Here is a 12,584-nt window from a genome sequence, read left to right on the forward strand (position 1 = left end):
TAATTATAGTTGTGTGTGAATAAAGATTTCTATTTTTGGTATTGGAACCCACATCTCTAGCCTTTTATTTCAGCATATAGCGAACCTGCGACAATTCGGGTTAATACCTATGTGGTCAGAATAGGTGTCATTTCCCAGGGTGGCATAGTTGATTTTTTTATTTTACCAAACTGGTCTTGTTGGTTTTCTATAACCCTTCTTTATAGCCCCACCACAGGTGTGAAGTCATGTGTGTATATATCGCGGTGCAGCCAGCGCCCACGGTCACATCGGCTCACTTAGATCAATGAAAAGCGCGTCAGTCTGCAGTTGTTTGCGGCATCCCATGTGCAGGCAGCTTGCACTCTCTCTATTCTCAATTCCCTGAGATGATTGGTGGAGTCACCAGGCACTCAGCACGTGACCTCTACTGTGAGATTTCTCCATCTTTTATATTCTTCCATTAGTTTGGTCTTCCGGTTGCTCCCATTTTTTTTCTTTAAGAGAAGAAATCTGATCCAAATCTAGTCCAAATCTGATCATATAACAAGAATATAAAATAAATTATCACACTGATAAGTGATACACCATAAGAGAGATAAACTACAAGTGACATAAGCAACTTGTCACTTTCTTGTGTGTCTGTAGGGTTAGGAACAGAGATCAGAGAATGGAGCTCAGGATGATTCAGGTCCAGCAGGTGAGAGGAGCCACAGTGGAGGAATTAATCAGGATACAGCAACATTAAAAAATTTATTTTCAATGATTTGGGGAATGGATTACATGGTATACAATATAATCAACTCTGGATTTCGTTCATTCCAAAAACAGAAATGCTTTTTCATCACCACCACCAGAAGCTAACATACAAATAAAAAAAAATATTTTGAATTAGTCTATAATAGCAAGAAAAGTTAAAAAAAAAAAAAAAAATTTAATGTGATATGTGAGAAATGAGGTCAGACAATGGGGACAACACTATAGCTGCCGATTCCACACTGATTCTTGTTTCGCAGCATTCGTATGTAGCCCCCCTCTCCCCAATCAGCACCCCAACTGAAAAGAGAGAGAGAGAGAGAGAAGTATTTTAGCAATGATTTCATTACCAAACTTTGTTAAATAAAAACCTTTCCAACAATAACACAAATGAATAGCGCAAGAGTACAACAGTGAACGTGTGTGCGCGTGTGTGTGCGTTTAACCTGTTTTTGACCAGCCAGTATTGCTGCCCTTCTTCTTTTCCATATCCCACCACCAGAACAGCGTGATTCAATGGTAGATTCTTGCAAGTGGAATTATAAATACCTAACACACACACACACACACACACACACACACATTAATCGGAATGAACAGATGTTACTAAGTGAATAGAGATATAAATAAGAGGCACGCTGTTTTTCTTTTTAGAAAGCTAGGCAGAAATGTTCACAGGGCATCTGTTTGAGACCTTCTATTTGAGATCCTGAAAAAAAAAAATCATGCAAGGTTTTTATTTTTTATGCAGGTGAGAACGAGCGGTCAAATACGAAGCTCTCAGGACAAATGGAGACCGTGTTCTTTAAGATTTTTTGAAGTAGGAATAAATGAAATAAGAGGGGCAGGTACATGTAATAACTGTGTGATTCATAAAAACAGTCCTGCACACATCTCCAGTTCAGACCGATTATGAACTAGAGTGATGTAGCGGAGTTTGAGGAACTGTCAAAGCTAGAATTCACACACCATGCCAAACAGAGTTCCAAACAGAACTTAAACAAACTAGCTAACCAGCCGGGCATGGACATGCATTTCATTACCTAAACACTCTTCAGAACACTACTTTTCATTTTACAGTGTAGGGTTCATGTTTAATTAATTTTTTTTAAAATCTATAGGCTGTTTTGAGCTGAACGTAATCTGTTTAATATAAATACAATTAAAAAAAATCAGTCAAAATTCTGTTCACACAATAACTAATTTTTCTGTTTATTTTTTTTCCATTCTTATTTTAAAAAATGATCAAAAAAGAAATTCTGACTCATATGAGACATGAGGCTTTACAGATCCAAATGCACATACTTATGATTATAAATAATTGACAATTAATGGACAAACACACCGAGCTGCTAATGTACAGTGTGTGTGTGTGTGTGTGTGTGTGTCACCTTTACTGTAATGGTGAAATGTGACCTCATCCGCATTAATTCCCACTGCAACCGGTCCAATCTTAGCCACTACCTTCTGCAGCTCAAACTCATTATTATGTTGAAGAACCCGGAAACCAGAACAGTGTCCATATTTATGATTAGCACGGCAATATCGGCAGTCCTGCACAATTAAACATTAAAGTGACAACAACAACATTATGTGTGAGGTAAGCATTATTTTCTTCAAAATAAAATAATAAAAAATATTGGATAATGAAGACTTTGGCATGGCAGTTCTAGAAAAATAAAGCTAAATTGTGTGAAAACTACAACTGGAAATCAAGGTCACAGAACCTCCACTTTTATCTAGGCCTATGGGGTCATATTATTTGGTTAACAGTTTGGATAATAGTAAAACTAATAATAATAGGAAATTGCTATTAACAGTGGTGGTGGGGGGGACAATCTTTTTCAAACATGCATTTTCTATTCAGCTTTTTTAAGGAATTACTTTTTATTTAAACACAAATTGTCAGAATACTAATAAAATAAACATGTAAAATTAATAAACACCATGGATGGAAGGAGCACTTTGAGGAATCTCCGTAACACACTGGACATGCCTTTCCTTCAGGAAGCAGTGTCAGAAATCTCTGGTGTACCTCTGGTTACTCTGGCAGTTAGAAACATTCACAGCTGGAGATGTTGAAAGTCTTGGATAAAGTTGGGGTTGTGCGGTTAACACGTCTCTTTGGTGTTTCATGGAGATCTGCCAGGAGCCTTGGACAGGGATTTTGGTCCCTTTTTAAAAAAACTGAATCTGAGGAGTTGTTACAATTATAGGAGATTTAAACTCCTCAGCTTCCCCAGAAAAGTCTGCTAGAGTTCTGGAGAGGAGACATCATCCAGGCCATGGAACAGCAGACAGGACATTTACTCTTGCACAGCTTTGTGAGGTGGGTATGCTAATCCTGTCTACATGTGCTTTGTGGATTTGGAAAGGGACTATGATTGTGATGACCCTAACTATGTACTCCTAAACTTTTATATTCACACACTTCTTGTGCACAATTAGCTAATAATGAATCAGTAAATAAGACACACCTCCTCTTTATTATATAATGAGTGATATAAAGATATGGAAGAAGTAAGTTAGGAAGTAGGTAAATGATTGGCCATAGGAATCTATAAAATAGCAAAAAGTACCTTTCCTTCATAAGGGTAGTCAGCATCAGTGCTGATTCCATTATTGTTTATAATGTAATTAAAGGCATTAGTAATGAGTCCTCCATGGCAGCCATGGTTTCCCTCCGTACTACTGCAGTCTATCAGGTTCTGAACACTCAGAGGAACAAGCGGACTCTTCTTTTTCATCATTTGAGCTTCTAAAGCTCCAACAGCACTGAACGCCCAGCATGCGTTGCAGTCACCCTACATACAGTCAAACACAAACACACACACAAAGTGAAGATATATGTGAAGTGAAATACCATGTTTCCTCATTTTTTTTGCACAAAACAGTTCATTGAAAAGCTCCTAACATACTGTACACATATATACCTGGTTCCGCACAGGGCTGACAAATCCATCATCAGTCCAGTTCACACTGGGAGGGAGGGAGAAATCACTCAGAAAGGTGAAATTCTCATTAGCATCCTGAGGAGAAAAATTCTCCACCCTCAGACCATTCAGTTTAGCACTGACTTCTTCTGTTGTCTACGCACACACACACACACACACACACACACACACAGATGAAATGGAAAGAGAGAAAGAAGGTTTTTTTCCCCCATATATAACCCCATGGGCATCATAAAGAAACACAAGCACACTGGATCATACCATGTCTGAAAGGTGATTGATCCCAATGGTAAAGGTGTGTTGTCCTGCTGCAGCTTCTTCATTGTGCTTCATCACTTTAAAAACATTCTGCTCCCAAACTGCTCTCCTGTATGCTTCTTCACTCTGACACACACACACACACACACACAAATCCATAAAACTGTGTCACTGAACATAAAAAAACCAAAAACAAACAAACAAAAAAACGCTAATAGGTTACTTCACTCTTCATGTAGGATGCAACTTTTATTATTTTTTCCCTTAAAGTAAGGCCAGAGGACTCAAGTCCACTCTTGGACTTGACTCTGGTCTCAAGTTACTTCCTGTATTGGCTTGGACTTGTCTCTCACTTGCCTGCATTTGTTCTCTGACTTGTTTCAGTCTCAGGCATTGGTCTCAGTAAATATGGATGACAGAAAATATCATAGTGGAGTGCAGAAAAAAACCTGTGGTGAGTAGCTTTGACCTGAATATTGCAAGGTGGATTTTTCAGTGACTGCAATAAAAGCTAATGACAGAACATCTAAAAGGTAAGGACCTACCTTTGTATTATATTTTAGAAATTCAATTGGATTAGCTTTATCATACCTTCTGCTCCATGGAACACATTGTCTCCATGGAAGCCAGAAGTTTGAAGTTTGATGATGAGGTAGCATTGTGTATCTTACTGCTGTAAATTTATTTTATATTCAGACATTTGGATATTTCTGGTCAAAAGCACACAAACAGAATGCCAAACTATTATATATCATGAGAGACCTGAGCAAACTGAGCGTGCCACCACCCAGTAGTTAATAGCAAGAACCCAAGTGCACAACAAATAGAAAAAAAAAATCACAAATTAAAGATGAAATCAAATTGAAATCAAAAAGGGGAGCTGCACGCAAAATGTCTGAGGCCTGACACAAAACAAAATAAAAAACAGAAGAGCATGGGAAAATGAAAACCAAGGAGGAACTAAAAGCATAAACTTAATCAGGAGGCATTTAATCTTAAATTAAATGTAACATAGGAATGCCAGGGGGAAAAATCCACTCACTACAGGGAGTTAACTATGCTTTTCTGTTTTGATTGTTATACAAGAAGGAATTTAAGAGAGTGGCTTCATTGACAAGTCAAGGTCAGTCTAGCACAGAGAAAACGCTAGAGTATAGCACTAGTTTTAAAACACCCAAAATACTGACCAAGTCTTTTACCAGGACTCTGAAACAAAGTCTAAGCACATGAGAGCCTGTATGCTGCTCTTAAGTAGCCAAGTGAACAGGTGTGGCTCGTTGGTCCTGATTATTTCAGAGCTGTCCTGTGCCTCCCTCTGGTGGCCAAAGGCGGTCTAGCTGAAGACGCATACCCAGACTGGGCTGTTATACTACATGATTTGAATGTGACATTAAAAGGAGACCTAACATTTAATCAATTCAGGAAACTCCTGTTTTGGAGTTAACATCTCCCAAGCATCTGTGTTGCTGAAATGTTAGAGACCTTCAGTAAAGTGTGGCAGAAAAGAAATATACAAAACATATGACTTTAACAGCTGCCTGATTTCAGTAGGGTCTTACTGCGTAGGAGCTATTAATGCAAACCACTCCAACTTAAAAGAATGCAAAAAGTATATTTTGATCTTAATTTAGTATAATGGTCATTAAATTGAAATCAAATATTAGCTATGTTATTATCTATTATCTTTTATCTAGTTCATTATGCACAAAAAGGACATGCTGTTTAAGGTGAGTGAAAGCAATGTTAATTTGTAACGATTACAAGTTCTTTTAGATTAATCTTTGATTCATTATCATTTATATTTCAGTGTAATAGTTTAAACTATATTCATGAATCTTGCCTTTATTAATAATAATAATAATAATAATAATAATAATAATAATATAATTAACAGCAAAGTACAAAACCTGCTTTAACGAGTCACATACATTTTATCTAATATTTTTTATCAGGCTTGAAGGCAAGTGTATATTTTAAACACACAACTGAAAAACGTCAGTCCTGAAAGCGCTACCCAAGAAAATATTTCAACTTAAACACCTGTGCAGTGTGAATCCGAATACTGAGAACTTTAAGCACATAAATATTGACATTTCTTTTGCACAAACTGTAGTTTAATAACTCTTAAAGTGACACATTTCAAATCAAAAGGATTTTAGTATCTGTTAAATCATTTAAAACTCTCAAAAGTGCTGCTTCAGTTCTGTAGTGTTAATAGCTTCTTGTTTTAATTGTGAATTGTAGTGTTATGCATTTCATATAATTTTACAATACAATTTTATAAAACATTTGTTTCTTTTTAAATATTATGGTCTATTTTTATTTATGTTAAATTAATATTTAATGTGTGTGTTCTCACCACACTGCTGTAGTTTTTATTGAATTCGGTTTTCCAGGATTTCCAGTAGCCGTCTAGATTCATGTCACAGCAAACCTGAGAGAGCAGCAGAGCCAGAAGCAAGACACGCATCATTGTACCTGTTAACACAAACTGAAATTAAATAAAGAACAGTAACGTTTCTTATTCTGTTTTTTCTTATGCTCATAGTCTGAATATCATTATAGATGTACATAAACATTATATGGCCAAAAGTATGTGGATATCACACCCATATGTGGTTCTTCCCCAAAGTGTTGGCACAAAGTTGGAAGCACACAACTGTGTAGAATGTCTTTGTCACGTCTACCATGGACATTTACAATCTACCCCCAGACCACCAGAGGGCACCCTCACTCATGTTTTTGAACTTCTTTTGTTGTCTGGCTGATTTCCTATGCTCACCTGAGTTGTATTTCCCCTGATTAGTTTCCCTATTTAAGTTCTGTTTGTTTTCCTTAGAAGTCCCTGATATGTATGTATCCCTGATATGTATCTTCCTGTTGTAGGCTTGTCTTGATTATGCTTGGTTTTGCTAGTTCTGGGTTCTTTTCCTGCTTTTTAGTTATTTGGTTTTTATTCAATAAAGCTTATTTGCACTTGCATCCCTGTTGCTGGATTTGTTACAGTCTTTGTATGCTGTAGCATTACAATTTCCGTTCACTGGACCTAAGAGGCCCAAACCTGTTCCAGCATGACAATGCCCCTGTGCACAAAGCGAGCTCCATGAAGACATGGTGTGTTAAGTTTGGAGTGGAAGAACTCGAGTGTCCTGCACAGAGCCCTGACCTCAACCCCACTGAACACCTTTGGGATGAACTGGAACACCGACTGCACCCCAGACCTCCTCACCCAACATTAGTGCCTGACCTCACTAATGTTCTTGTAGCTGAATGAACACAAATCCCCACAGCCACGCTCCAACATCTAGCCTTCTCAGAAGCCTTCACAGAAAAGTGGAGCTTATTATAACTGGAATTAATCTTGAATGGAATATTCAACAAACACAAATGAATGTCCTTAGTAACTGCTTCAGGATTGGGTTAAATAGATCATTTTAGGGATTATGGCCATATCGTGGAGAAGTTAGAGGCTGAGCGGGAACAGGACTCAGTCAGTGTGGAGGAGTTCACTAATGCCATGGGGGATGCTGATATTGTGCAACGGCTGCTGGAGGAGCACCCATGTACACTGGCCCGTGCCTACAAGATTGCACACAGGTATGAAACCACATGTCAAACAGCCGCTAATGAAACACAACTCATGCAGTATACCACAAGACTAATGGAATGAAAGACTAGAGCAGCTATGTTAGGAGAGTTCCCAGAGCAAAGCGAAAGTGATGAAAGAAACCCAGTGCCATCAATCCCTGGGTGGAGACAAAAATACAAGAGTGGAATTCAAACCTCACCTGCCAAAGTACAAGAGGAAGGGAAAAATAAATTGGGAAGAGATTGTATGTCACAACTGTCAAGGCATCAGTCATATGAGGTGGAACTGTCCTTCGCCCAGGCTTAACCTGCAGCATCTAGCTCGAGCTCTACCCCAGACTTTGGAAATCCAACGTGCCTCCACAGTTCTCAGAGTCAAGGGGAGTGGTCCTGAGATGTGTATCCACACACTGTTGTATGACGTGGAAGTATGTGCTCTTCTAGACAGTGGGGCCAGAAGGAGTTTGTTGCCCCGGCACTGCTATGAGATCATTAATGCAGATGTATGACCCCCACTCAAGCTATCTACCATACAGGCTCTGCAAGGAATAAGCCCTATAAATTTTGATGTCCTTGGGGAAGCTGACGTTCCAATACAAGTCAGAACCCATACAGTCAGTGTCAATTTCATCGTGGCAGATGTAGCCGAGGGCACTGAAGCCATTCTTGGAACAAGCACGGGCATGCCTTGACTTCGGCAGCCAGAAAACTGTATTGTCCGCTGAGCAGATACCGTACTTCAACCTGAGGAACAAACCCTGAGTACATGTGGTTCGGATTGCACGCACAGCTGTTTTTGAGGCGGGATGTGAATACATCATGCCAGGCAATTCACATTTCCAAGAGCAGATGCAGTGCAACGTGCTGTTGAGCCCAACTAAAGGTTTCATGGAGAAGCACCAGGTGATGGTGGCATGGATTGTAATTGATGCCCATTCAAGTAATCAAATCCGCATCAGACTGTATAACTGTTGCTGTGAAGGTAAAAAGGAGTCATTGCTGGAGTCCTCCAGCCTGCTGATGTGGTTCAGGCCACCTCCCCAGAACTACCCTCTTCAGACCCACTCCCTGCTGTCATCCCAAGTCATCTTAAGTCCCTGTATGCAGAGAGTACGACAGAGCTGGAAGATACAGAACAGTGTGAGCTAGCAGAATTGCTTAATGCCTACATTGATGTTGGTACACCTGTAAAGCAACAACCATGTAGAATGGCCTTTGAGAAACAGCAAAGTGCAGATGAACAGATTCAGCAAAATTTTGATGCTGGTTTAGCCTCCTCAAGCAATAGCAGCTGGGCATCACCCATCGTAATGGTGAAAAAGAAAGACCAGACATACCAACTGTGCGTGGACTACAGGGTTCTGAATGAGCCACTATCAAGAATGCTTACCTGCTTCCATGACTTCAAGGCACCCTGGATACCCTGTCTATGGTGAAATGGTTCAGCACATTAGACCTAACCTTGGACTATTGGTAAGTGGAGCTGACTCCAGAGGCAAGATGGGCCACCACATTCTGCAGCAGGAAGGGGCTGTTCGAATGGATCGTGATGCCATTCGGCCTCTGCAACGCACCGGCAATGTTTCAGCGCTTAATGGATCATGTCTTAACTGGAATGCAGTGGGAGATCTGCGTGGTCTATCTAGAAGACATCATTGTGCTGGGGAAAGATGTGAAGGAAATGCTTCAGCGACTAGCTTGAGTGTTCGAAGCCAACCTAAAACTGAAACCCACCAATTGTTGTGTCTTCCGCCACCAGGTAGCCTACCTGGGCCACATCGTCTCAGAGCGGGGTATCACCACCGACCCCCAGAAAGTGTGGAAGATTCGAGAGTGGACACGGCCCACAAGTGTTAACGAGGTTCGGCAATTTGTAGGTCTTGCGTTGGACTACAGACAACATGTCAAAGACTTTGCTTCGGTTGCCAAACCCCTTCACAACCTCCTAAGGAAACATGCTTGATTCCACTGGACTCTGGAGAGTCAGCAGGACTTAAACGGTACTGTCCCTATTCTTGGCTACCCTATGGACAGTGGTGATCTCATTCTTGACACAGATGCCAGCAACTTTGGGATCAGAGCTGTGCTGTCCCAACTCCAGCAGGGAGTGGAACATGTACTGGCATACGGAAGTCGGAGTTTGACACCAACTGAAAAGAATTGCTGTATCACTCAGAAAGAACTGCTGGCCATGGTGGAGTTCACCACACAGTTCCGTCAATACTTGTTGGGCAAAACTTTCACAGTGCGCAAGGACCATAACAGTCTACCGTGGCTAATAAGGATGAAAGAACCAGAAGGACAGTTAGCCCAGTGGCTCGAGAAGCTAAGGGAGTATGACTTCAGGGTTGTACATCACCCTGGGCGCTGTCATGGAAATACAGACGTGCTGAAGGCTGTGCCATTCCGCTTGCCCTTGCAATCTTAAAGAACCCACCTCGAGTTGTCCCCAGATTCAACACCAGGCCATCCAGTGTGATTTCGTCAGTGGAACTGGAAACAATGCACCTGGAATTGTTACCCTGGAGTCCTGTCTAGTGGGGGTAGTGCAACCTGTCAACACCACAAGTACTACTCCATTCCTCGGGTGGACTACTGAGGAATTGCATTCTGCCCAAGTGGCTGACCCCATTAGAAGGTAGAAGGAGGAAGGTGAGGAATGACCCTCCTGGGAAGATGAGTCACCCTATGGGCCAGCAACAAAAGCCTACTGGAGCCAGTGGTGGAGACTGTATTTAAAGGTTGGCATTCTGGTATGACAATTCTACCTGATAGAAGGCCCTGAGTTTTATCCACAGATTACTCTCCCAAAAGTGCTCCTGAAAGATGTCATGCATCAGATGCACGAGGGGCCAGTGGGTGGACACTATGGTGTAGTGCATACAAGTAGGTGTTCCCATGGAGAGGATCGCTGTTGATTTAATTGGATGCATGAATGAAATGGAACCTTTCAACCGTGACATACTAGTGATGCAAGATTATTTCACCAAGTGGGTGGAAGCATACCCCCTGCCCAACAAAAAAGCTGTCACCGTAGTGGAAGTCATAGTCACTGAATGGGTTTGCCTCTATGGAGCACCACTAACCTTGCATAGTGACCAAAGCACTAATTTTGAATCTGAGGTCTTCCAAACGATGTGTGAACTGCTAGACATTGAGAAGACCTGCATAACACCTTTCCGACCTTAGTCTGACAAACAGGTCGAGCGGTTCAACACCACTCTCCCGAAAATCCTAGTCATGACCTTGGAGCAATGTCATTGGGAGTGGGATCTTATGGTTCCTTATGCTGTGATGGCTTACAGAGCAACCAAAAACAGTTCCACTGGATTTACCCCAAACATGATGCTCTTTGGCTGGGAGTTAATGGAGCCCATTGATCTAGTCACAGGAATGCCCTCAACAATACATCAGCTCAAACACCCCTGCAATATGTGGAGTTGGCATATAAGATTGCAAAGGATGCACTAGGCCAATCTGTGGAACATGCTAAAAAGGACACACTATGAGGTCGGTGGTGCGTTGTGGTACCTTGTTAAAGGACCTAAACAGATGAAAAACAAGATCAGGAAGTTTCTCCCCAACTATGATGGTCCTTACTTTATCCTGGGACACCTGGACAACTTAGTGTACCAGATCCAGAGGAGCCCAAGGACCAAGGTAAAAGTCGTTTATCATGACAAGCTCAAACCTTACCATTCTCGGTAACCGCTGGAGAACAGCTGGGTGTTGAAGGACTCAGAAGTCTGATGACCTCAGGAAGGAGAGGGAAATAAGGGTCGTCGCTTTAAGATCACTAACAGTGGGTGTTGTATTCTGAACATGAATTAACAAGTTGTTACTCTGCCGCTGGGAGGTGCTGAAGCTGTGACAGTAACACTAGTTTGTTTATATTTTGATAGGAAATGGGTGAAAGTGTTGTTAAGCAAATTTGCATTGATTACAAATTCTTTTAGATGAAACAGGAAAGCACAAAACCTGCTTTATCAATTCACATTTTTTATCCAATATTTTTTTAAATCAGGCTTGAAGTGTACATTTTAAACACACTCCTGAAAAATGTCAGTCCTGAAAGCACTACCCAAGAAAATATTAAACACCTGTGTAGTGTGAATCTGAATATTGAGAACTTTAAGCACATAAATATTGCCATTTCTTTTGCACAGACTGTAGATTTATAACTCTTAATGTGACACATTTAAATTTAAAACAGACCTGTGCATATTGGCTAATTGAGAATAATTATGAATGATGTAGCTGAGTTTGAGGAACTGTCAGAGCCACACAGAATGCTCACACTGCTGACATTTTTTTTATCTGGAATTGTTTCCAGTACTTTCCAGTTTCTGGGGGCAGACGGGCAGGATTCAGATTTAATGAACTATGATATAGATAGTAGCATTTGTGTTACATACTTATAATACACTAAACATCTTATTATTAATTACATTTCTTTGTATATCATAGGAATGCAAACTTTTTTTTCTTGCTTAACATGTCTATCTGAAATACCTAACAGCTGTTAATAAATTCTCTACAGTGTAAACAGCCCTCTCTGTCTTCTTGAGGAATGAACATGGCAGGTGTGTGAGATTGCAGTCCTACTGACAGCAACAATTCATCACTTAATCTAGAAATTAAACCAATAATCACATGCAACAGAATGAACCAAAGAATGTAAATGCAATATTATCTAATACTAAATGAGCATGTGTGTATGTATGAGAGAGAGAGAGAGAGAGAGAGAGAGATACCTCTTACCTGTGGATGTGTTTGCAGAAGAGAGAAAGAGAGAGAAACTATAACTCTGGTTGCAGTTCTCAATGTATATAAGGCTATAGCAGGAAATGACCTCACCCTCATGCCTTCATTTCTCTTTCCTTTTTTTCTCTTAATCTAGAATCTGTTTAGCTTTATTGAAGTGTTCTTAAAAAAAAACAGGCATGCATATATACAGGTATCATTAAAAAAATCATAATAATAGTAATATATTTGCTCAAAATGATGTTGAGTGTGTGTGTGTGTGTGTGTGTGTGTGTGTGTTTATAT

At 40.4% G+C, this 12,584-nt stretch overlaps 1 protein-coding gene across 1 annotated transcript; it reads right to left on the bottom strand.

Moving 5' to 3' along the window:
- Window positions 1–707: 707 nt before the first annotated feature.
- On the bottom strand, window positions 708–12,349 carry LOC117598114 (procathepsin L-like). Its single transcript, XM_034307662.2, has 8 exons — window positions 12,297–12,349; window positions 6,307–6,425; window positions 3,951–4,073; window positions 3,669–3,824; window positions 3,315–3,539; window positions 2,127–2,289; window positions 1,182–1,284; window positions 708–1,035 (listed from the first exon to the last, which is right to left on the bottom strand). Exons 2-8 carry the CDS (start codon window positions 6,418–6,420, stop codon window positions 939–941), a joined length of 981 nt encoding a protein of 326 aa, XP_034163553.1. The 5' UTR covers window positions 6,421–6,425; window positions 12,297–12,349; the 3' UTR covers window positions 708–938.
- Window positions 12,350–12,584: the final 235 nt, after the last annotated feature.

Source organism: Pangasianodon hypophthalmus, chromosome 9 (assembly GCF_027358585.1).
Source record: "Pangasianodon hypophthalmus isolate fPanHyp1 chromosome 9, fPanHyp1.pri, whole genome shotgun sequence".
In the NCBI taxonomy this organism is placed as follows: domain Eukaryota; kingdom Metazoa; phylum Chordata; class Actinopteri; order Siluriformes; family Pangasiidae; genus Pangasianodon; species Pangasianodon hypophthalmus.

Coding starts and splice junctions, on each gene's coding strand:
- LOC117598114 (XM_034307662.2), bottom strand. CDS start 6,420: ATGATGCGTGTCTTGCTTCTGGCTCTGCTGCTCTCTCAGGTTTGCTGT. Junction 4,074..6,306: donor ATAAAAACTACAGCAGTGTG/GTGAGAACACAC, acceptor TGTGTGTGTCAG/AGTGAAGAAGCATACAGGAG. Junction 3,825..3,950: donor TCAATCACCTTTCAGACATG/GTATGATCCAGT, acceptor GTGTGTGCGTAG/ACAACAGAAGAAGTCAGTGC.